This window comes from Ursus americanus, chromosome 25 (genome assembly GCF_024610735.1).
Source record: "Ursus americanus isolate L20-20 chromosome 25, mUrsAme1.1.p, whole genome shotgun sequence".
In the NCBI taxonomy this organism is placed as follows: Eukaryota; Metazoa; Chordata; class Mammalia; order Carnivora; family Ursidae; genus Ursus; species Ursus americanus.
Genome location: NC_142151.1, coordinates 2249478 through 2274551, shown reverse-complemented (window position 1 = coordinate 2274551; position 25074 = coordinate 2249478). Strand labels below are relative to the sequence as shown.

Sequence of the window (25074 nt, the reverse complement as noted above, 5' to 3'; positions counted from 1 at the left end):
GGAGGAGCGCGCACCTGGACGCACGGCCGGAGGAGGGCCCAGCGCCGCGCGGGTCCCGGCGCAAGCCCTGCCCCTCGGCGGCCCGCCCCCTGGGCGGCTGGAAGCCGGAAGCGAGCGAAGAAGAGCCAACTCTGAGCTTTTCGGCCGACGGGGAAGCTCAGGGCCGCTCTCCTGCGGCGCCCCACCTGCGGGCTGCTAGCGCTCCGCGACAGTGCGGGGCCATGGGGACTCCGCGCCGCGGGCCACCTGTCCTCCCGGGGCCCCCGCTGGGGCGGGTGCTACTGCCCCTGCTGCTGAGCGGGCTGGCTCCGGCTCGCGCCTCCCCGCGGCTCCTGGACCACCCGGCGCCAGTCTGCTCCCAGGAGGTGAGACCCCGACGCGCCGCGAGGATGCCGCGGGGGCGAGAGCGAGCGGGGTGCTCTGGGCCGGGCAGTCTGCGCTGGGGGTCTCAGCGGGTCCGAGGCTCGGCCACAAAGAGCGGGCACGCTCAGGAGGAGTCTCGGAGCGGTGGGAGTTGCGGGGTGGACCGGAGAGCAGAGGGAATTTTCGGGGAAAACGACCCGACCCGGCGTCCTGGGCCGGAGGCGGGAGCGCCGCCGCCGGGGCCCCACGGTTCAGGGTAGGAGAAGGAGGCGCGGGGCCCGGCCAGAGAGGCGGGGCAGGGTCGGTTAGAAAGGGAAGTGGGGAGGGCCCTTCGGGGAAGCAGGACTGGACCGGAGCGGCCTCCACGCCGTGCGCCCTGCGAATCCCCGTGGTGCCGGGGCAGGCCACGGCTCGAGCCCGGGAGACCCATCCGGAACTCGAGAGCGTCTCCTCAAAGGAGCGCCGCCTGCCCCCGACATTCGGATTAGGGGGCGGCTGTGCGGAAGTCTGGGGCCCAGTCGGATCTCGGCCCCGCTCCGCCGGAGGGACCCCGCGGGCCTAGAGCTCTGCGCGCGAGCCCGGCCTGCCTATGGGGCTAAGGGCTCCGAGCGGTGAGAGGGGGACAGTTGTGCCGAGGGCGCCGGCTAGCTCCGGGCGACCCCTCTCGGGGGGAGGGGGGGCGAAGCCCTGAGGATTGGGCAGAGGTTTAAGACACCGCCTTTCCAGCTCCCACCACCCCCACTAGGGTCCAGTTTGTACCCTTAGTAGTACCCCTGCTGTGCTCACAGGAAGTGACACACCCACCCGTTGGGTAGTGGCCGTTTGTGGAGGACCATCTTAAGGGGAAAAAAAGAAACAGCAAAGCACCGTGCCCACCTCCACGACTTCTCCCTCCCCAAGCTGTCCTCTCTCCTCCACTTTCTCTGGTTTCCTCAGCCCCCTCCCCGCCACTTCTGACCCAGCATCTGAGTCAGAGGATGTGAAACAACCAAGGAGATATTTCTCCTTATCTAGTTTTGCAGAGGATTTGCCAAAAGAGGGTGGAGGATGAGTGACTATTTAGCAGGATTTTTTTTTTTTTTTAACGTGAAAGATGCTGGGAAATGGTCTTGTGACTCCCACTTTTAGGCAAAGCAGGGGATATATGCTCAGCAGATCCTTCCCACAGACTTGGTGTAGAACTATTCCACCTAGAGAATTCGGTGTTCATTTTTTGATGGCCGTTTTCCCTGTGCCTGTAAAATATACGGTATTACTTGCTCTGAACTGATACTATAAAGAAACACCCCTGGGACTCTAATGTCCAGGAACTTAAATCATCTAGGAGGGGAAAAGGCTTGAAGGTGCTAACCGTGGTGCAAGGCAGCCTGTACCAAGTGCTCTTTGTGCGACCAGAGCGTGTACAGAATTCCAAGGAAAAGAAAAATGACTTCCAGCTGGGATGTTCTTCGTGGCAGATGAGGCATTTGGGCAGCCCTGAGGATTTGGTAGGAGCCTCCAAAACAGCAGTTGTGGAGCAGTGCAGGTGGCAGAGAGGGGCTGAGCCGAGGCCCTTGGGTGGGCAGGATAAGGTGGGTGATGCAGTGGAGGGTGTGTGTGGCAGGGAAGTGAGAGAAGAAGCTAGAAAGGGAACTAGGGACTCCATGGTGGCCTGGTGTAAGAGCTAGACTGAGTGTTCGACTTTAATTGCTCAGTGGGAAGCACTCTTGAAAGTCAGGACAGAGGCAGGGCTGGAGAGAGATGCTTGAAGGCCAGAGTTGTCTGCGATCTCCCACGTTCTCCCCCACCCCTAGCCTTGCCTCTCCCTTCACACCTGACTCACAGCCTGCTCAGCTCATCTCCATGGACAGACAGCTTCCCTGCTTCATGGACTAGTCCCTTTAAAACCACCCTTCAGATTTCTCTGTCTCCACTGGTGTTTAGGTGATGCAGCATAATATCATGAGGGCAGGGAGGGCCACAAACTTGGCCTCAAAGTACCTGCATTTGCATCCTGACTTCCCCACCTAGAATCTCTGCAAGCTCCAGCAGCTTAGGCTGCCTGCTCCTGCACCTGGGTTTCCTCACTTCCACAAGAAAGAGCTAGATGAGCCCTCACAAAGTGTACCTGAACCACTTTCCAGAAAATAAATGCCTCTCCAAAGCCTGGCTGGATTTAGTGCTCAGTGACTCTCCCAAGACAGAGAGGAGCCTTCTGCAGGTGTGTTCTGCTCCTGGCCCAGTGCTGCAAGCACAGAATGGGGGGGCTTGATAAATATTTGTGGAATAGAAGTCAAAGGAATGAGTGAATGAATGAGTGAATGAATGGTCAGCTCTGCTTGAAAAGCAGTGATTACCTGAGACCAGGCATAGCCGTGTTTCTGGCTTCCTGGGTTTAACACCTCAAAACCCAGATGACTTTTGAGTTCCCCACAGAAATCGATATCGGAGAAACCATAAATAATTGCATTTCCCTGAGCAGTCTCCAGGTTAGCCCTCCCCCTGCCCGGGCTTTCTCACAGGTGCCCCCCCCCCCCGCCCCCGGCTGCTAGCCCAGAGGAGAGCCCTCACGGGAAGACAGTGACTTGAACTTGGTCAGTATGAGTGTTAACACACCGTTTTATAACAGGATGTGTGTTGTCTTACAAATTCTTTTTTTTTTTTTCCTGAGCACTTTGTGGTTTTGGCTTGTGGCAGAACAACAGTTAGATTTAACCCTTTTCTTCTGGTTGCCAGGCCACTGTCCAGGTGTGATAGGTTGTGTTCTGGGGATGCTTTCTCATGGTAGAGGCATTCTGGCAATCAGGGCTGGGCTCGCTGCCCACAGTGGAACTCGCACAGTGAACAGTTCCTTGGCCGTCATGCCCGACTTGCACCCTGACTGCTCACAGCCGGCCTTCCACGCAGGGCCTGTAATACCAGATCGCAGCCCACAGCACACAGCAGTGCCATGCAGGGGAGAGGACATGCCGGGTCAGCAGACCTGGGCTCTGGGTCAGGCCTCCCCACTCACACGCACCGCAGCCCTGAGTCAGTCAGTCCACTGTGAGGAGCCAGTGTTCTCACGTACAGAAGATCCTCCCCCCCGCCCCAGGGGTGTAAGAAGAGCAGATACGTGGGGGTAAGTGAAAGCACCAGACGTGCATTGTAGCTTCGGCAGGTGCCAGGCCTTAGCACTCACCTGTAGCTCTGTGCCAGGCCCCGTACGGGGCGTTAATGTGCCCAGCTTCACTCCACACTCACAGCACCCCACCAGGCTGCACCACTGGCCCCTTCTAGAAAGGCTGGGTGATTGGCCGAAGGTAACCCCGCTCGTGAGTGCTTGCTGGTCTGAGAATCAAAGCGGTATGTGACTTCAGAGCCCACTTCTCTTGACCAGGCACTTGGTCTTGTTCATTGAGTATGCGGAGTTAGACACCGTGAAATAAATTTCTTCCTTTTAATCTTCACCACTGTGGGTAGAGAATATTGGCCTACCTGTTGTAGGTGTCCTTTTTCTTTCTTTCTTTTTTTTTTTTTTTTTCATTTAGACAGTATAGCTGTGATTCAGAGCATGGATTCTGGAGCAAAACTGCATGGGTTTGAGTGTCAGCTCTGTGGGACATTGGGCTACTTAACTGACCTCTCTGAGTCTCAGTTTTTTCATCAGTAAAAATGGGATAATGGAGAGGGGGGCGCCTGGGTGGTTCAGTTGGTTAAGCCTTGGACTCTTGATTTCGGCTCAGGCCATGATCTCAGGATCCTGAGATCGAGCCCCACTTAGGGCTCTGCACTTAGCACAGAGTGTGCTTGTCCCTCTCCCTCTGCCCTACCCCCTGTGCGTACCTGCGTGCTCTCGCTCAAATAAATAAATAAATAAAATCTTTAAAAATAAATAAAACCCAAACTGACACATCTCTGTCCCAGCCCTTACACTCCCTAAAACTGTTTGCCAAAGATGATCACTTACACTTTTTTAGGGTTTTTTCTTTCCTGGCATTTGCCTCCACATTTCTAAATGTACTTATATTGTTATTCTTGACTTGTCAACGTTAGATATTACCTGTTGACTCATAACAGATAAAACTTAAATTTCTTAGATTTCTCCTTCCACTGCTTCTCCTCCCAGTGTCCGCAGTAGTAACATCACAATTTTAGTGAAATCCATCACCCGTGTTTGTAACAAGTAAGTAATCTTCACTGCTGAGGCCAGTAGTGTGCTTTGATTATATTCCTTTTCTGGTGTAATTCCTTTTCTCTTCTGAGATGATAACTGCTTTAATTCTTCCATACTTTTCCATGTAACCAGTCAGTTTTTTCTATCAGATGCCGTCAATTCCATTCCCTCTTCCCCTAGAGAACTCCCTCCCGGAACCCCGCCTTCTCCAGCTCCAGCCTGGACGGATTACTGTCTATTCTGTGGCGAACTGTCATACTCGATATCCTGTCCTGGATCCTGTGTGTGTCTTCCCAGAGCCTACCTCCCTTGTTTTGCTGAAACATATCCTCCTGCAATTTCCTAAGAAAATGTATAAGGATATGAGGGACATATATACACATATACCCTCACACTTTTTGTTAATTTGGCTGGGCATAAAAATCACAGGTTAAAGATAATTTTCCCTCAGAATTTTGAAGGCATCGTTTTGTTGCCAGTGCCGTCCTGACTGTGTGTGTGGCACCTATCCCCCCCCCGCCCGGAAACATTTAGATCTTTTTATTCCTGGTATTCAGAAGCTTCATGATGTTGGACCTTGATCTGGGCCTTTTCCCCAGGCCATTCAGTGAAACCTTTTAATTTGGAAATATGTATCCTTTAGTCTGGAGTGTTTCTTTGCTTTTTAATTTCTTCCCTCTGTTTTCTGTATAATCTTCTTCTGGAAATGCAGTTAATCATACCTTGATTTCCTGAACTGATTCTCTAAGGATTCATATATTTTCTCTCCTATTTCCTTTTGTGTTTATTCTACTTTCAGAGAAATTTCCTGACTTACAGCCCAACCCTTCTATGGGGTTTTTTAGTTCCAAGGTTCATTTTTATTCGCTGCTTGCTCATTTTACCACAGTATCCTGTCCTCGTCAGTGTCCTCTCTTATCTCTCTGAAACTATTACAATTCTGTTTGTTTTGTGTTAATTTTATTCTGTTCCCAGCATCGTTTTATTTCCTCCAAGAGCATTTTTTTTTAATTTGTATGTTTTGATCTATTTTTCATACAGGAAACCCTCCTTAAGTATCTGATGCTCTTTGGCTGAGAATATTTTTTTATAAAAATTTTATTTATTTATTTGGCAGAGAAAGAGTGAGAGCACAAGAGGGGAAGCAGCAGGCAGAGGGAGAAACAGGCTCCCTGCTGAGCAAGGAGCCCGATGTGGGGCTTGATCCCAGGGTCCTGGGACCATGACCCAAGCCCAAGATAGACGCTGAACCAGCTGAGCCACCAGGTGCCTTGTCTGAGAATCTTTTAGGAATGAGGTCCTAACCATGATGAGCACTGAGTAGTGTGTGGAAGTGTTGACTCCTGATAGTGTACACCTGAAACTAATATAACACTGTATGTTTACTGAAATTAAAATGAGAAACTTAATAAAAAAAAATGTTTAAGATTGAGGTCCTTCAAAAGCTGATTAAAGACTCTGTAGATAGGGCTTACTGATCACTGGACTTTACTACAGGACGTCAGGCTGATGGTGAACGTGCCCCGTCTATCAGTGGACTCTCAAGTGTCGGAATCTGGAGGTCTTTTCCAGGGCTTGGCTGCCAGCATTCTGAGATCAGAGCAGGGAAAGAGCCCAGGGTTTCCAACATTCCCTATGCAGACCGTCAATGAACTGCACCCGTCAGCTCCTTTGTTTATACTACCTCCCCAGACACGTGATACCTTTAAGATACCTTTAAGACACGTGATACCTAAGACCCGAGGCTTTAAAAAGGTTCTGTTGACGTCTTTCTTGTCCTTTTCCCACTTGACCTGAGCCATTTGCCTTCTCCTCCTTCCACTTTGGGTTTTAAAAATTTGTTCTCTGGGTGCCTGGGTGGCTCGGTTGGTTGGTTAGGTCAGTCGGTTAGGCAGCTGCCTTTGGCTCAGGTCGTGGTTGCAGGGTCCTGGGATGGAGCTCCTTGCTCAGCGGGGAGCCTGCTTCTTCCTCTGCCTACCAAGCCCTCTGCTTATGTGCTCTCTCTCGCTCTCTCTCTCTCATAGATAAATCTAAAAAAATTTTTTCTTTTTCTTTTTTTTTTTTTAAAGATTTTATTTATTTATTTGACAGAGAGACAGCCAGTGAGAAAGAGAACAGAAGCAGGGGGAGTGGGAGAGGAAGAAGCAGGCTCCCAGCGGAGGAGCCTGATGTGGGGCTCAATCCCAGGACTCCGGGATCACGCCCTGAGCCGAAGGCAGACGCTTAATGACTGAGCCACCCAGGAGCCCCCCAAAAAAATTTTTTTTAAATTTGTTCACATCTTTTGTCCACTAATGTTTCCTTTGTCCATGAAAATTTCTTTTTTTTTTAAAAGATTTTATTTATTTATTCAACAGAGATAGAGACAGCCAGAGAGAGAGGGAACACAAGCAGGGGGAGTGGGAGAGGAAGAAGCAGGCTCACAGCGGAGGAGCCTGATGTGGGGCTCGATCCCATAACGCCGGGATCACGCCCTGAGCCGAAGGCAGACGCTTAACCGCTGTGCCACCCAGGCGCCCCTGTCCATGAAAATTTCTAAAAATGTTCTCTTTCCTAGAACTCTCCTGTGGTTTGGGGAGGAGGAGAAGATTGTATACGATCACCATGCCATAACCTCTGATGGACTGTGTTATTCTGTATCTCACTGATATACGTATTTTCTTTTCTGTTTACATCTCTGTCCCCTCATCTCCCGTCTCTCCATCTCTTCTGCCCCCGTCCCTTAACCCCCAGGGACCCGTGTGCTAACCACCTGCTCTGTATCTGTCCACATATTTTAATGTGTTCATACAATCACATTTATCATATGTAAATATATGGGAAGGGTTTTTTCATCACTTATTTCCATAGAAAACTGGCTCACATGATAAAAAGTTCTTTGCTTATGTTTCTCACTCATCACATCTTAAGCATCACACCGGGTCAGTAGATGTCGATGGAACTAGTTCTCTTCAGTCTTTACATAATATTCCGTAGTAGAAAGCAGTTTCTTGTCCTCTGTGCCCCAGTCCTAGGAGTTTCTGGTGGGAGGAGAAATGAGCATGGGTGTGGAAGTTAATCTCCTCACTGGCCGGGAAACAGAGTGACACTAGAGTGAGCCGAGGCAGCTGGTGGATTTTGTTGCATGTGCGAGGAGCGCCTCACAGGGTTTCAGTGGCCCTGGGTGAGTGAGAATTCAGCACCAGGAGCTGGACAGGACCCCAAGGGCTCATGAACCGGTGTCCCGGAAGGTAGGGTATGGATGAAATGGCCTGCTTGGAATCAGTCGTGGAGCGTGCTCAAGGATATTAGCTCTCTCTCCGCTTCGTGAATCAACCCTGGAGGCAGAGCATCTTCTCCCATCTTTAACCCTGTCTCTCTGCTTCCTCTTGAGAGAAAGGCGGGTGCTGACCCCAACACCGGATTTACCGCATATATCAAATCCCTCTGTCGTCCTGAAAATTGTATTCCTGACCTGCGTCAACATCCGACTTTCTACTCCACATGGCACGATTGGATCATTTTGCCAGTGCAGATAACGAAAAATACCTGCACCTGAGTTCTTCCCTCGCTCCACGGCCAAGTCTGAATATGTGGAGGTCACCCCTTCTAGTAGAAGCTTCCATTTATTGAGTGCTCACTAAATGCCAAGCTCTAAGGAAGGGCAGCCAGTAATTAAAGAGCAGCCATTATGTGCCAGACACTGCACAAATATTGTGTCACCAAGCAGGGAATGACGTGGTTCCCCGGGCACTGCAGCCAACAAAATTCCTCATAATGATTTTCTTAGGGCTTCTAGTAAGCTGCCTGTTTAACAGTCTGGGGACACTGTATTATTTTACTTAATTGCATAATTAATACACAAATACATTTCTGTTGTTTGAGAATTTTTGCAGTACGGATATATTAGAAGTGGAAAGTGAAGGGCTCCCTCCTCCACCCACACCGCCATCACCACCAGCCCACTCCCTGCCCCAGGACCCTTATATGTGTATCATTTAATTCTCAACAATGCTATGAAGTTGGTATTAGGGTAATTCTGATTTTACAGTTGAAGAAATCAGGTCCTGGCAATGTTTGGTATCTTGCCTAAAGTCACTTAGCTGGTAAGTGGTGGTAAGGTGACTCAGCTCCAAGGATGTGTGCGCCCGTCTTCCCAAGTAGAGTCAGCTGGCCAAACTGAAGACAGTGATGCATTCCCTACTGTTTGTAATTAGGGCTTCTAAATTCGGCTCTCCAGAGCTCCTCTGGGTTAGGGAGTTCACACGTATTGCCAAAGTGGGAGGCCGCGTAAGGTAACACTCGTGCTTCAGTTTTCTGCTCTACAAAACAGGGCTGAGGGTAGCACTTAGTCCTACGGGTGTACGTGAGGATTAGTGAAATAATATGTCTAAGTCACTCAGCTCAGGGCCTAGCACCCAAGGAGCTTGTAGGGAGTTGGCGAGTTTTCTGTAGCTGACCCTGTCACGGAGCTATGGTTGTGTTCCCTTCTCTGGTAATGCTGTTATCCAGACGGGAGGGGGGAAGCCCCAGGGTATTTAGAGGGCCTTTCAGCGGGGCGTCCCAAGAGAACCCTCTCAGTGTCTTTTAAAATGGGGAAGTTCCCAGCTGTTAACAGTTACTCAGAAAATGCCCTTTCTGTCTTGTCATCCACTGTACCCACTTGCCGTCCTGTTTCTCCTTGGATGGGCAGGATGGGAGAAGTGTGAGGAGACTGTGACTCCTCCAAAAGGGAGGGCGGTGCCGTGTATGTTTTATTCTTGAGAATGAGCCAAGGGAAGCATGGGGAGCCTGGATTGTGAATTACCATTCCTTCACAGCCCTAATGACCTCCTTCTTTCCTCCACAGGGGCTAAGCTGTGCAGTCAAGAATAGTAAGTCCTCTGTTTCGGGTCGCCCTGTTGTTGCCTTGTTAACAAAGTGCTAGCCTCGTGTCACTGTCTGCAGGAGCGCTGCCCTCCCCCTAGGCTCAGGATGAGGGCAACAGCCTTCAGCAGGAGGGGTCCTTGAGAATCCAGGCTGTGGGCACCTGCGTTTCCTCTCAGGAATAGCCATTATGCAAAAGTCAGGAAGTGAGACGCAGAATTGTCATTTAGGTTTTGCAAATATTGTTTGGGGTGCCGCCCTGGTGTGTCTACGATACGATTTGGTTTGCCAGAGCTTGTCCCTGGAAAGTGAGAGACATCTGTGATGGTGATCCTGTTTTGTGTTTTAATTCAAGAAGGAAGCACGTACTTCAAGGGTCTGTGCTAATTAGGGATGAGCCCTGGCATATGATGCAGATCAGCTTTTATCACTACCCCATCCTTCCTGTCCCCGTGTCACTGCTGTATCACAAAACCAAGTTTCATGCTTTGTCTCCGGTCCTAAAGTGCCCTTAGACTTCGGAGATTTGCAGGGACTTGGCAAGCTGGAGCAGAGAGGGGCGGGGCGGCAGGGCCAGGCGAGGGTCACAGGCCCCGCGTGGTCATGGGCAGGCTCTCTGGGGCCGCTGCTGGGCATCTTGCTTGCGCGCCTCATTCTCCTGCTGCTTCTTCAGGTCCTGGCAGAGCATGGGGGTCTCTGATTCCTGCATTTTCTGGCTCCAGGTACCTGCCTGGATGACAGCTGGATCCACCCTCGAAATCTGACCCCTTCATCCCCCAAAGATGTCCAGGTCCACCTGGACTTTGCCCAGACCCAGCATGGAGACCTAGTGCCTGTAGCTCGCATCGGATGGACACTGCAGACAGACGGTGAGCGGGTGTGTCGGGGGGCCTGGGAGCTTCTGCCCAGCTCCAGGTGAGTCCACCAGAATCAGAATGGGACTGCCAGTCCCGTGCTCGGACACAAGGGCCCGGATTTCGTGCTGAATGCCCCCATCATTTCGTGCAGTAAATGAATACTTTCTTAGTGTTTTAGATACTAACCCATGATGGTGTCTCCTCAACCCGCCATCTTTCCTTCAGTCTGAAGTCCTTATCACCCTGGAAAAGAAAGTCCAGTGGTTCATTCTCTGACTGCAGTACCAAATATTTATTGAAAAATAGTAACACATTGGCCAGTGTGCTTTTTCCCTTATTTTAGGGGCTGGCATTTCTTTTTTTAAGTAATCTCCACACCTCAAGTGGGGCTCAAACTCATGACCCTGAGATCAAGAGTCACGTGCTGTACTTCCTGAGCCAGCAAGCCACCCCTAGGGGCTAGCATTTTTTAAAACAACACTCCCCCCACCAAAACCTCTTCTGGGATAGAGAGTTGAATGACAGAATCGGGAAGACTGGGGTCAACAAGAGCCAGCCCCACATTTGTGACCAGGGCCTGGGGGAGGTCCTCCTCCTTATAAGTCTCCAGCCTGGTGCCTACCCCCGCCTCTCCAAAGACGGGGACAGCCGGGTTTGACCCCCAGGGATGATCTGCACAGCTGTTGCCTCTGGCCCAGTGTAAAGTTCCACCTGTCGAAGTAACGTCCGCAAGGCCGTCGGCTTGCTCTAGCCCAAGAGTGAGCTGGAAGGAACAGGAAGTGGAGGGTCAGGTACAGTGAACAGATTTTCTTTTAAGAGTGAGTCAGCATAACAGATAGGGAAGTGCCACGCCCAGTGGTTTGCCTTTGTTGACCTGCCTCCGTGCGCCTCTTCTCCCTCCAACCCGCAGCCAGCATCCTCTTTCTGGAGGGCGCGGAGTTATCTGTCCTGCAGCTGAGCACCAATGAGCGCTTGTGCGTCAAGTTTGAGTTTCTGTCCAAACTGCAGCATCATCGCAAGCGGGTAAGCAGCTGTCTCCAGAGTGGGCTGTGTTCCTCTAATGATTGTGAGGAGCAGAACGTGCTTTCGAAACCTTCCCAGACGTGCCCACCCCTGCTTGTGCTCCCAGCTTTCCCTAGTTGTTCGGCGTAAAGAAAGTTGAGTGGGAAGGACTTGCCCAGCCGCACTCCTGTTCTCTTCCTGTGTGGCTGAGGTTAACGTGGGGCCTGCCTCCAGGAAGGAGCAGCTTTGCCCAGACCGGGACTGCGGTGGCCGGGGGCACAAGCGAGGGAGTTCTGCCGCAGTTTCCATTTATTTTGCTGCTCGCTGCCCAGTGGTGGAAGGTTGATGCTGCTGTAGTTTAAAGCGTCAGTTCACAGAGCGAGAGCGTCATCCCGGCGGCATCCGCGTGCCCTGTGAACCGCCAAGAAGCGCAGAAGCTCGGGCCCCAGCCCTGACTTCCAGAATCAGAAATGCTGAGGGTGGGGCCCAGCAGTCAGTGTTGAACCAGCCTTCCAAGTGATTCTGACGCAAGCTCCAGTTTGAAAAGTGCCAGTCGAAATCTGCGAAAGTACCTCTTTGCAGATCTCCCACAAACACGAGCGGCCAAGAGAGTTCCCTTCCCCTGTATTTAATGAGGACCCCCAAACTTGACTGCTGGCAGGATGGTGAGGCCCAGGTGCCTCAATCAACTTAGAAGCAAAGGGCTGCACACCCCCATCCACCCCCAGACTAATTAGAATGGGAGTTGGAATCAGTATGTGTCATCTGCCCCATCCAGAAAATATTCTCACACCTTCTGTTACCTCTGCAACGAAGATGCCTGCGGGCACAGGCAGAGTGGGGATCTGCAGCCCTCCCTCTGCACTTTCATGCTCCAGAACATTCTCAAGAGAGCCTGGCTTTCGCATTTAAGGAGGAAGAGTCATGTAACAAACGGTTTTTAACTGGCTCTTGTGCCCTAGCTCTCCCACTAACCTTGAGTCCTCTGGCTCTGCTCCTTCACAGCATCGTTCTGGAGTCTGAGAGGGCTGACCAGGGAGGAGGACTGTTTTGGCTTTCCCCAGATTCTCTGGCATATGACACTACTGTCCACTGATGAGGCCAGATCTAGGTGTTTTAAGTGGGCAGCAAAGACCAGAGGAAACCAAGAGCAGAGACGCACCTCCCTCTTATTTTGGATCTTGCTGTGGTGGTTGTTTTCTTCCCCTGTTTCACGGACCTTTCAGGGGGTGGGTGGGGGTGCAATTCTCTGGGCACACACCACTGGGTGAGAGGTGTGTGTGTGACCTGTCCAACCTCCCCTTCCTCCCTCTCTTCAGTGGCATTTTACCTTCAGCCACTTTGTGGTAGAACCTGGCCAGGAGTATGAGGTGACCGTTCACCACCTGCCCAAACCCATCCCTGACGGGGACCCAAACCACCAGTCCAAGAACTTCCCCGTGCCTGGTAAGAGCGCCCTCCCAAGCCATTCCTTTCACCACTCTGCTCTTCCTCTTCGAGAAGAAACCAGCAGGTGGCTCAGACATCAGCCTCCCCGCTCAGCTGGGCCATGGCTGCCATTGTCAGTGCGTGGTACCTACAGAATGAACAGACGCTGTGATTGGGGAGCTCCTGTCCAGGACGCGTCAGAAGACAGGCCACTCTCGGGAGAGTTTTAACCCCCGCTTCGAGCCTCATGCCAGCTCTCATCACCTTGCTCTGCACTTTGGTCTTTTTCATTCTCCATCTGCCCTGCCTGGTTCTTCACTTTCACCCCATACCCTACCTGCATTTACCTACCACCATCCCACATGCACCACCATCTCCTCTTCCCCCTGGGGTCCGTCCTGCTTAGGAAGACGGCTGGGCGTTTCTTCTAAAACATCTGATGTCTGTGCACCTTCTAGTTCTCTGTCCTCCCAGCATCTCAGCCACAACCTATATTTCTCATCGTTCAAAGCCAACTACATCTGGAGCCCCAGCCCCCTTGAGGACAGGGTCTGGGGCTCACACCCATCCATGCGAGCTCCCGAGCCTCGTGTTGTTTCTCCTATAGCAGGCAATTCAGGAAGTGCTTGTGAAGGATGATGAGAGCCTTCCTGATTCCTGGAGGACTCCACACACACACGCGCCCACGCACGTGCACACACCAACACACAGACTCACGTACACACAATCTGCTTACCCTGCTTTGTCTTCACGTTACCCGTCACTCCCTGACACATTATCCTGATATTCTGGTGACGTTGCATTATGCTGTTTGTTTTCCTCAGTCTCTTTTACTGGAATGTGCTCTCCAGAGGGCAGGGACTCCACCTTCTTCACCACTGTATCTCTAGTGCCTAAACCAGTGCCTGGCACAGATCAGGTGTTCATAAGTGCTTGTCAAAAGAGTGAACCTCCCCAGGCCCCTCCCTCGTTCCTACCGTAGACTGACTCAGTCCCTGTCACTCCACAGCGATTCATACCTGTCACATGTCTTCTTAAACCAAAGTGAAAATGTTACAGTCAAGGCCATTGGGGAAGGGAAGTCAGGAAGATGTCTACGAAGCGGTGGTCCTCAAGGCGGTCCCTAAGCAGTGGCATCATTGAATTACCTGGGAGCTTGTTAGAAATGCAAATTTTCCTGGACCCTCCCCAGACCGACTGCATCAGAAGCTACCCATGGTGATGCACGGGAAAGTTCCAAAAACACTGCTGTGAAGAAACAAAGTATTTCTGCCCCTGTCAAGAGTCAGAGGCAACCTGCAGAGGAGGGGGAGCGGGGGGCGGGCAGAGTGGGTGGGGGAGGAACTGGAGCAGGCCAAGAGTCTCACTGAAAGCAAGCTCAGAAGGAATACAGTTGAGTCGGGAAGGTTCTCTGAGAGAGGAGGGATGACACAACCAGGTCAGCCCCCGGTTCTGTGGGGCCTCTGGCCAGTGGCAGCAGTTCAGTCCCGGAGCTTGCTTTGAAGAGGCCATCTTTGAACAGACTCCCCAGAAGGAAAGAGGTGGTTATCCCTGGTGTCAGGAGTCTGGTGAAGCAGACTTTCTATGGCGGAAGCTTAGTGGTTTCCCCTTTTCCGGGTTGACAGGCTGCGAGGACCCCAGGATGAGGATGACCGCACCGTGTGTGAGCTCAGGTAACCGTGGCCAGGGCCTTGCTGGGGGAGCTTTACTTGGCTGCACGCGCGCACCCTCCCCTCACTCCCAGCCCATGTCTGTGCCCTGGGCAGGCAGCCTGTGGGACCCCAACATCACGGCAGAGACCCTAGAGGCCCAGCAGCTGCGGGTGAGCCTCACCCTGTGGAACGAGTCTACCCCGTACCAGGTCCTGCTGACCAGCTTTCCACACACGGAAAACCAGAGCTGCTTCCATCATGTCCTGATGGTGCCCGAGGTAAGGCCATCACTGTCCTGAGCCCTCACGTGGCTCTGCGCCCCCTCCCCAAGCGTCAGGCCTCCGAGTACTGAGCTTGGTTGATCCCAGCTCTGCGCAGCTCAGCTCTTTGTCTTTCCTTCTGACACATGGTCAGTGCAGAGTCAGGTCTCTGGCGGATCTTTCCTTTGGCTCCATTGTGTAGTTGATCTCTGCCCTGCTCGCCTGCCCCATCCTCTCAGTTCCTCCTTCCACACAGTCCGCCTGGTTCTCTTCGCTTTGTTTTTCTTATCCCACCTGTTCCAAAAAGGACCTGAAGAGTTTTAAAATGTGGGTATTAAGACAAAGGGGAAATAAAGATGAGGAAACAAGATGAAGCCAGGGTGGGGTTACTATAGAAAATGTGTGTCGTGCTGTTGGCTGTGAACACATTTGTCCCCACGATCCCCAGCAGCCAAGCAAAGAGAGAAATACCAGTCACTAGATGTGTTCCTGAATCAACAACGAGCCAGCTGCCGTAGGGAAATGGAGTTTTTCCTGGAACGGAAACCTGGAAAGCCGTTCGTTCTCCACGCGGCCTTCCTCAGGGGCGTGCTGCACAGCAATGGCCCTGTTCCCAGCAGCCGCCTTGATGCCGCTCTGGGCTCAGGCCCTCCAGCCTGACCCCCCCTCCTGTCCCTGCAGCCCACACCCAAGGAGTTCCACCAGCGGGCCAACGTCACGCTCACCCTGTCAGACTGGAATTGGTGCTGCCGCCACCGGGTGCAGGTGGGTGCGTGTGATGCGGGCAGGTGTGGGACCCGTGCACAGGCGGGCACTCCTAGAGGGGCCGAGTAGGGGAGGAGAGCAGCTCAGGGACTCGCGCGCTCTCCAAGAACCTGCCTCCCGACCCCCTGGGGCTCCCTGCCTAGAGAGACATCCTCTCTGCCTTTCCCAGCCCTGTGCTCCCGGCCTCCCCAGGGCAGGGCTCCTTGGCGCCCTGGAGCCGATGGGCGACCTGCCTTGCAGGCCCGTGGGGGTCCTGGAGTAGCCGGCCAGGCTCTGCTCCCTCCAGAAGCCTCTGTTAGCAAGAAAACATCCGCCGAGGGCCCGAGCCTCCTCGTCCAGCGTCTCAGCGCCCGCTCTCCCCGCTTTCTCTGCTCTCCCAGGTCCAGCCCTTCTTCAGTAGCTGTCTCAATGACTGTCTCAGACACTCCGTAACCCTTCCCTGCCCGGAGATTCCAGATGCTCCAGGTAGGAAGTGTATGGCTGCTCTGGGGGTGGGAGTGACGGAAGGTCAGCACCTTGAGCTGAACCCTGACCTGGTGCTAAGGGTGGGGGCGGACTTTAATTTTACTTGGACTTATTCAGGCCTGCAGGGTGGGGCTGTAGAGACACTCCTGGGTTAGACTCCTGACTGCCTTCAATTGGCAATGCAGCTGTGGGCAAAGTACGTGACCTTTCTGATCCTCAACTTCTGTGACTGAAGAACTGGGGATTGTTCTTGTCCGAGACTTCTGGTATGGACCACGAGGTGTTTTACCACGTCCGCTTTCAATCCTCACGGATTGTGACTGTCATGAAGTGATGGCACGGCAAACTTGTCCCTCCCCCAGTTCGTAGATGAGAAAATAGAGGCACAGAGATGTTCAGTGACTTGTCCAAGATCACACACCAGGGAAGTGGCAGAGCTCCAGGTTCTGACCCGAGCCCGTTCCCTCCCCCTGCACCACGGCCCACCCCCCACTCAGAAGCCACCACAGCCTAGACGGCTGAATGCGGGACAGAACCACAGCCATTACACCGGCCTGGAGGAGAATCTGGCCTCCCAGGTGGGAGTTGGAGCATGTCTTAGGAGGCCAGCAATTCAGGTGTTTCCTGTAGATGTTGTCATTAAGTTGAACGGGTATCTGGAGTGCTCAGTGTAGGGCCGAGGTCACCAACCGGCCCTCGGTGGCTGTCAGCAGTGGGTTTTGTGATTACTGCTAATAATGAGTACTATTTTCCCTTTGTTCTCATTGCAGTCTCGATTGCAGGTAAGGCCAGCTGTCCTTCCCGTCGTGCTGCAGGAGTCCCCAGGGGCCCTTCCTCAGGGGCCACATGAGAAGTCCCTGACTGAGCCTCATCTGGGGCCAGGCGGACAAGGCCGAACCAAGAGGCCAGCTTGGGGGTGGGGTTCGCCAGCATGTCATGGCGCAGGCCAGAGGGGACAGCCCGGGGCCGGGCAAAGGGGCTGGGGGAGCTCGGGGCTGGCAGAGCGGGCCGCCTCTGCCACGTACTCGTGCTGTTCCGCTTCCCACAGACTACATACCCCTGTGGGTGTACGGCTTCATCACGGGCGTCTCCATCCTGCTGGTGGGTTCCGTCATCCTGCTGGTCGTCTGCATGACCTGGAGGCTACCCGGTAAGGGGGCTGGGCTGTGGGGGCGCATCATGGGGTTGGCCCCTCTGTTCCTCTCTTTCTTCCCGTGCCCTCTTCTTCCCACCCCAGTCTCTGTGAGGCTGTACTCAGAGGGCACCCTGCAGTCCCGGCCTGTCCATCTCAAGTGAAGTACTGACATTGTCTGTCTTTGGCCACGGCAAGCTCGCTTGTCAGGAACTCAGCCTATGGGAAGGCTGACGTGGGCTCGGATCCCAGATCCACCACTTACACCCTGGGCAGGTTACTTCATTCTCTGAGCCTCAGGTTCCTCTTCCACAAAATGGAAATTATAAAGATACCCACATCATAAAACGGATATAAGGATTACATGAAATAACGTATATGAATTCTTAGCTTAGAGCCTGGCACGTATTTGCTCAACATATGTTAGCCACAGTTATGTTTATTGCTACCAAAATTAATATTATTGAAACAAACTGGATGGAAGGAGCTAGGGTAGGGTTTCCCTGCATCAGACATGATCAGCCAGGCAGGTGGGAGAACCGGAAGGAGCCCATCCTGCAGCCCCCAGACACGTACATCTGTTGGGGAGAATAGCGAGGGACAGCACGATGTGACAGAGAAGGCTCTGGATGGGCCCAGAACACATGGCCGTGGCTCCCAGCTCTGCCTTCCTGCTTTGCAGGCATAAGCAGATTGCTGAACAAACCCTGGATTTGGTTTTGTCTTCTGTAAAATGGGATTATAACTCCTCCCTCGCAAGGTTGTGGTGCGGAGTAAATGGTCCCATGGAAGGTGCTGGCCTGCGGGTGCTGGGAGATAGCAGCTCCTTCTCCCTGCGGCCCTCTCTGGCCAGGTTCTGAGCAGGAGAGCACATGGGCCTTCGGGGGAGGGGCTCGGCCTTCCCCAGGCCTTTTCTTCAGCAATCTGAGAGCCGTTTCCACACTTACAAGGCTCATCAGGATTAAATATTAATCATCATTAATTATTGTGTGATGGGAAGACCACCCCACCAGGCACTGGAAGACCCACCGTGAGGGCACTTCTCCGCGGGACCATTAGCAGGGTCAAATAAGTTAACATCTCTGTGAGTGCTTTAAAAATTGACTGATTTATTGGTGGAGAGGGGGTGCCGAAGGAGACCGAGAGAAAGAGAAAGAATCTCAAGCAGATGCCCCGCTGAGCGCCAAGCCCCGCGTGGGGCTCGATCTCATGACCTGAGCCGAAACCAAGAGTCGGACACTTAACCTAGCGAGCCACCCAGGCGTCCCCACGAGTGCTCCATAAACCGTAGATCACTCCATAGATGCCAGGGAGGCTTTTTGCTTCCTTCGTTTCTGCTGTCGCACATCCGACCTTCTACTGAAGTGTGCCCCACAGCACTGGGTAGAGGAAAGGACACTCGTTCAACTCTCTGTTGATAGTTCTGGGAAAAGGCCCAAGAGGTAGGAATTGAGATTCAGGTTCTAAAAGTCTTCCTTGGCCACCCATGGGTTCCGTGCGTCCTGCCACGTCACCGAGGAGCTGACTTCCCTACCACAGTTTCCTTCTCTGTATCTCCAGGGGAGCAGTTGCTTAAGAATGTTGTTTCCCTTCCTCACCTCAGAAATACCAGAAGGAAATGTGGTAAACGAGCCTGGTGGGGGCTGCTTCTGGAGATGTGTTGTAAGCCTCTTACGACGATGCTGCTGGGGAAGAGGCTTTCCCTGAAGTGGGGCATTTCCTCAGGGCTGGCCAGGCCGTGGGGGCGAGTGGCACCATTGCTAGGACAAGGGGCGTGGGGGGGAATCCCCTAGTCACCGTGCTGGGGGTCCCGGCTGAGTCAGCGCTGCAGAAGATTCATGACCCCAGCTGACTGCGTACAGTATGCCAGACACGTCACAGATACATTCTCATGGAATCCCCGCCGCACAGACCCCTTTTACAGAGGAAGAAACAGTTTCACAGACCTCAGTAACTTTCCCGGATCTCACAGCTGTTGATGGCAGACCTGGTATTCACACCTGAGCGGCGCCTCACAGCGCCGTGTCCTGCAAAGGCCCAGAAGCATCTCGCAACTGCTGCTTCCGACTGCCCTCCCTGACCATTTGCCCCGGGTCAGGGGTGGGACAGCACTCCATCAGACACCCCTGGAAATTGGTCCCTATTTCTCTTCCAAAAGAGCTACTCCAGTGTATTTTTTTTTCTTTCAGGGTCTCATCGTGAAAAATATGGTAATGACACGAAATACACAGGTCAGTATTTCCTGGCGTGGGTGGGCTGGGTTTGGTGAATGTTGCCGTCAAAGGCGTGATGAAGGGTTCTCTCGAGACACGGGTGGGTTGCCTTCTGCAGTTTAACTCCTGACTTCCTTCAGGAGACCTCAGCTTGGAGGACCCACCTCAGACCCCTACACAGGGGGGACCACAAATGGCAAGGCTGGGATAACATTTTTGAAATCGCTTGGACAAGGAAAGGAAGGGAAGGGTGCCATCTTTGATGAAAGAGGTCCTACCTTTCACATATTTGTATTCCGTAGGCAGGCCTTTGTGCCTTTTTCTCTTTTTAATTATGATAATTAAAGTATAGGCTCAAAGCCAGAGAGGAGTCTTGAGAAAGAAAGTCACTCTCCCAGAAGGCACCACAGTCACTGTGACTCTTTTAACGCAGCCAGAGTGGCTGAAATAGCAACACTTGGCTTATTCCAAGGCCTCGGTTGCCTTGCTTAGACTAGGGAGCTGGTGTCTGCCTGGCCCAACCGCCCCCTGGGCTGACGGGCGAGGAGTGCTGCCCGGGGCCTGCGGTTTGAGGATTAGTGCGGGCGCACACCGGAACCTGGGGGCCTGGCTTTCTTTGTTTCCCTCAGATGTCCCACCCGAGACTAGCCTGACCCCTCCACCCCTGAAGCCCAGGAAGGTCTGGATTGTCTACTCTGCCGACCACCCCCTCTACGTGGACGTGGTCCTGAAATTCGCCCAGTTCCTGCTCACTGTCTGTGGCACCGAAGTGGCCCTCGACCTGCTGGAGGAGCAGGTCATCTCAGAGGTGGGGGTCATGACCTGGGTGGGCCGCCAGAAGCAGGAAATGGTGGAGACCAACTCCAAGATCATCATCCTGTGCTCCCGAGGCACCCGGGCCAAGTGGCAGGCCATCCTCGGCTGGGAGGAGCCGGCTGTCCAGCTCCGGTGTGACCGCTGGAAGCCCGCGGGGGACCTTTTCACCGCAGCCATGAACATGATCCTGCCAGACTTCAAGAAGCCAGCCTGCTTCGGCACCTACATTGTCTGCTACTTCCGAGACATCAGCAGCGAGAGCGATATCCCTGACCTCTTCCACATCACGTCCAGGTACCCGCTCATGGACAGATTTGAGGAAGTGTACTTCCGGATCCAGGACCTGGAGATGTTTGAACCTGGCCGGATGCACCGCGTTGGGGAGCTCACAGGGGACAACTACCTGCAGAACCCGAGCGGCTGGCAGCTCAGAGAGGCCGTGGACAGGTTCCGGGAGTGGCAGGTTCAGTGCCCGGATTGGTTTGAGCGTGAGAACCTTTGCTCAGCGGATGACCAGGACCTCCCGTCCCTGGACGAAGAGGTGTTTGAAGAACCGCTGCTGCCGCCAGGAAGAGGGATCATCAAGCAGAAACCCCTGGTGCTCGAGGCCACCTCTGAGGGCTGCCTGGTGAGAGATCTCCTTGTCAGTGAGGAGGGAAGAGGACTGTCAAGGCTGGAACCTCAGCTCCAGCCCCAAGGAGAGCTGGCGGCCCAGACCCTCCAAACCGTGGTGCTCCCGGCAGAGGAGGTCCCTTCGGCTCAGGCTGTGGATCCCGTCCCTCCAGCCATTGAGAGCAGCCCAGCCGGCCGGCTAGCCGTGGTGGGGGGAGACGACACCTGCCCGCTGTTGGAGGGCTATGGCCCTCGGCGGAACAGTGTTCTCTGCCTCCCTGTGGACTCAGAGGCCCCGCCTCTCTGCAGCACCCCGACGGCATCGCCCAGCTACCTCCCGGGTGATGTAAGGGAGCAGCTCGAAGGCTTGATGTTCTCACTCTTCCAGCAGAGTCTGAGCTGCCAGGCCCAGGAGGGCTGGGACAGAGCCGCAGTGGCCCTCAAAGACCTCTACACGCCCTGCGAGGAGCGGCAGCGGCAGTCGGTGCAGTCTGACCAGGGGTATATCTCCAGGAGCTCCCCACAGCCCCCCGAAGGACTGACAGAAATGGAGGAAGAGGAGGAAGAGCCAGATCTGGGGACATCAGCCAAGCAGCTCTCTCCTGAGGACCTAGAGAGCCTGAGAAGCCTCCAGAGACGGCTCTTCTTCCAAGAGCTTCAGAAGAACTCCGGCTGGGACAGTGTGGAGCCGGAGGAGCCCTAGGGCTTCCCCACACCCAGGGTGTTAGAGAAGGGCGTGTGTGTGTACACGTGAGTGTCTGTATATATGCCTATGTTCCTGTGTGGAGTGTTTGCCTTTAAATGTGGCCCTCTTGATCCCTGGGCATCCCCCTGAATTTTCTTTCTCTGACCCTCTGGTCATGTTCTGTCCCAGCAAGAATCCATAGGCCATCCCCAGGAGCCAGTGACATTGTCCTTGAGCCTCCCTCATGCAGTCATTCAGTCACCCAGCATTTATTTTGCACCTCTTGTGTGCCAGGCGTCTGACATACAAAGATAAATTGCACGGGGTAGTGGCCCTGGCCACCAAGGGGCTTAACATCTGCCGAGAGCAACAGATAAGCAAACAGAATGGTCCCGTGCGATGGAAAGGCTCAGTAGAGGTCTGTGCAGGGCTGTGAAAGTACACAGAAGGAGCCGCTGGGCCCAGAGACCATGGTTGGAGAGGGCAGCGGTCCCTGGGGCAGGGGCAGCGTGTAGGGTGAGGGCTGGGGCCAGTAGGCCTGGAGTGGGAGGAGGGGGCAGCGAGAGAGGTGGTGGAGAGACAGCAGAGCCCGGGCTGGAGGAGGGCTTGTGGGCCAGGCTGGGGGGTTCGGACATCAGCCCAGTGGCCTGGCATTCCTTTGATAGGGTGAGCTGCTGCCCTGCCGAGGAGGGGCCCGAGGACCAAACATAGCTGAAAGCCACCTCAGATCGTTTTTGGAACGAGACAGGGTAGAAATGTGTGATGGGAAACCTAACTGTTCAGCGGGGACAAAAGCCCGGAATCCTGAGCTCCCAGTTTGGTTCTCAGTCAGTGGGAGAGCCACGGCAGATGAGTCTCTGCGTGGGCAGCAGTGCCCCCGAGCTCAGGAGGCCCCAGAGCTGGGGACCCAAGCCTGAGTGTGAGCTATGGAGAGCTCCCAGCAGGGGGGGCACGGGGGGGCACGGCGGGAGTGGGAGGTACACTGAGCCCGGCAGGCCTCTCTGAAGGGAGAGGAAAACAGGCCACGCTATGCTTAGAAGTCTGAGATTCAAAGTGTTTGAGGAGAGATGCTAAGGCTCAGTGTTTAAGGAAGTTGTTCCTGAAGTGCCTTCTTGGCAGGAACTGAAGGCTTCTGTGTGTCTGGGGTCCCGGCGAGCACCTGGGACTGCCCCTGGACTGGGTGAGCTCATTGCCTGTACTCGAGCCCTCCGCTGGAGCTCCGAGCTTCAGTGAAGGGGTGAGGACTCAGGCAGGTAGTGGGAAGCCATCACAGGGTGTGTGTGTGTGTGTGTGTGACACACGTGCATACGTGTGCACAAAAGGGGAGATGATCAGTAAAAGAAGGAATAAATTTGTCAGTTCTGGTAAGAACCCCCGGTAGTTACGTTGAGTCGTGCTCTAGGTCAGGTTCCTGGCTGTCGAGTCCTTTCAGTCGTGCGATTTCCCTGCGCGGCTGCAGGGGTAGCGGGTCAAAGGTCCAGACCACGTGTGGCCCGTAGACAGCCCCACAGCAGCAAAGCACCGGGGGAGGCAGTGCTGCAGACAGGGCATCTGTCGGCCCAGAAATATTTGACACCTCATCCTCAGTATGACAGGGTACGGGTGATTAGGTCGTGAGAATGGAGCCCCAGAGAGCTCTGTGCACCCCTCTGCCGCGTGAGGGCGCAGCGAGATGGTCATTTGGGAACGGGGCAGCAAGCTCCCACCACACAGCCAGTCCGCCGGCTCCTTGGTCTTGGACTTGCCGGCCGCTAGAACTGTGAGAAATGTCTGTAACTGTAAGCCGCCCAGTCGGTGGTGTTCCGTGCTAGCGGCCCTCCCAGACTGAGACAGCGACAAAGGGAGCTGCGTTCTCCCCTCCAGTAAGCTGGAGGGGGCGTCATTAGGGCCAAATGCCTACCGAGCTTTCTGTGACGTTGCCTCAGCTTCCAGGAAGCGCTTACTCGATGTCCAGAGTGTGGAATACCGTGGTGGACACTTCCTTGCTGGAGCCAGGGCTCAACACGCCCGCAGAATGGCCCCAACCAGTGAAGCCCTGGTGCCCGGGAGCTTACTTTCCGCTTGGATTGTGTTCCCCACAAGCCTTGAATTCTAGCTCCACTGGCCTTCGAGGCCCAGTGTCCTCAATTAGCATTGTTCGCTTGTCCCCTGTCTCCCCGGGGCTGCTGCTTGTCTCCCTAACAGCTTACTGAGATACAGTGCACATACCGTGTAATGTGGTGCCTGAGCGGCCGACCCCAAGCGGTTCGGTGGTTTTCAACAGTTCAGAGCTCAGCAACCATAAGCATAATCAACTTTAGAACATTTTTCTTACCCCAAAAAGAAATCCAACACCTCTTAATTACCCCAACCTCCCTAAACTCCCCATCCCTCTATGGATTTGCCTCTTGTGGACATAACATATAAATGGAATCGAAAGTCCCCCAGGGCCTCTGGACCCTTTCTTGAATGTCATTCCCCGGTTCCTCCCCGGTTGCCTCCCCTGCCCTAGAGCCCCCAATCTCAAGCTGGCCTTTGCTCACCACAAATGCTGGAAGTTCTGTCAGCCTGTGGCGTCTGCTGTCCGCCCAATGCCAAGAGTGTCAAGAGCATGTGTAAATAAAGCCTGGCCTTGCTTTTTGTATTATTCTGAAACGTGGCTATAATATCCTGCTTCACCCAGAAACGCCATTCCAAGAACAGAGGTCCTCCAGGCTGTGACTTTCCTACCACTCAAGCCCCTCTCCTAAGTGGAGCACAGCAGAAGCGGTTCAAGGGGGTGGAAGGAGCCACAGTCAACATGCAACCCAAACCTACAGTGAAGCCACCACCTATTCCTGGCATCCCGCTTCCGGCTCCGGAGTGGATTTGCACCGCAGAAGGGGGGAGAGGGCACGGAATGATTAGATGGTGGTGTAGACATGCTTTCCAACTTTTCTTTGACCCCAGTTTCTCTTTTCTGCTTAGGAAGGACCTCAGAGGTGTTCAGGCTTTAAGGGAGTTGGTCAGTCACTTGAACATCCAGCAGTTTGAGCTGGAATCTGTGAATGCCAGGGTATGATGGATTTTACTTCGTTTCTGCTTGTCTTTGAAGATTAAGGCATAAAGGAGAGGAAGATGTACTTAACAATGCAACGGGAAGTTTTAATCCAATGGCCTTTAGACGCTGCAGTTGATGTCTTCCCTTCGCAAATAAATAAGGAGGGTGCCAGGCCCACTCTTGCTCCAGCGCTTCCAGAAAAGACCTGGCAGTTCAGGGCCACAAGAGACCGCTGCTCCAGGCTAGGCTGAAAAGTATGCTTGAGCTTGGAATAAAAAAGCAGAGCTAGTATTCCAGCCCTGGCCTTGGGTCTCCAGTTAGGTGGTTGGAGAGGAAGATTCTTTATTATTTTTTTAAAAGATTTTATTCAATTGAGAGCACAAGAAGGGGGAGCAGCAGCCAGAGGGAGAAGCAGACTCTCTGCTGAGCAGGGAGCCCAACAGGGGGCTCGATCCCAGGACCCTGGGATCATGACCTGAGCCAAAGGCAGCTGCTTCACCGACTGAGCCGCCCAGGTGTCCAGAGAGAGGTTCTTTAAAAAGAGGCTGGCAACACTTAACCCACGGCTGGAGCCCGGGCCCTGCTGCTTGCCAGCCTGTGATTGGTCAGGTGATCTTTCTGAGGCGCAGCAGGGGCTCCTCCCTTGTAGAGGTCTCGTGAAGTGGGCGGAACACCCACGTGAGGCTCTTGGGTGGTGTCCCACACGCAGGAGCTCGGCACACGGTGGCCCTCATTCCAGCCAGATGTTGCCACCCGTACACCCTGCTGCCCTTGTGAGGAGTGTGGAGGCTCCCTTAGGTCTCCCCTCCCCTCAGCAAGGAGCAC

General features: G+C 53.8%; 1 protein-coding gene across 1 annotated transcript; it reads left to right on the top strand.

The window, feature by feature from the left end:
- The first annotated feature begins 70 nt into the window (after positions 1-70).
- Positions 71-23864, top strand: IL17RA (interleukin 17 receptor A). The gene is made up of 13 exons (XM_045774948.2): positions 71-365; positions 9327-9351; positions 10066-10212; positions 11111-11223; positions 12522-12648; positions 14256-14303; positions 14397-14560; positions 15224-15307; positions 15688-15772; positions 16543-16554; positions 16821-16922; positions 19094-19135; positions 19747-23864. Exons 1-13 carry the CDS (start codon positions 222-224, stop codon positions 21246-21248), a joined length of 2595 nt encoding a protein of 864 aa, XP_045630904.2. The 5' UTR covers positions 71-221; the 3' UTR covers positions 21249-23864.
- The last annotated feature ends 1210 nt before the right edge of the window (positions 23865-25074 follow it).

Coding starts and splice junctions, on each gene's coding strand:
- IL17RA (XM_045774948.2), top strand. CDS start 222: ATGGGGACTCCGCGCCGCGGGCCACCTGTCCTCCCGGGGCCCCCGCTG. Junction 11,224..12,521: donor TGCAGCATCATCGCAAGCGG/GTAAGCAGCTGT, acceptor CCCTCTCTTCAG/TGGCATTTTACCTTCAGCCA. Junction 16,923..19,093: donor CATGACCTGGAGGCTACCCG/GTAAGGGGGCTG, acceptor TTTTTCTTTCAG/GGTCTCATCGTGAAAAATAT.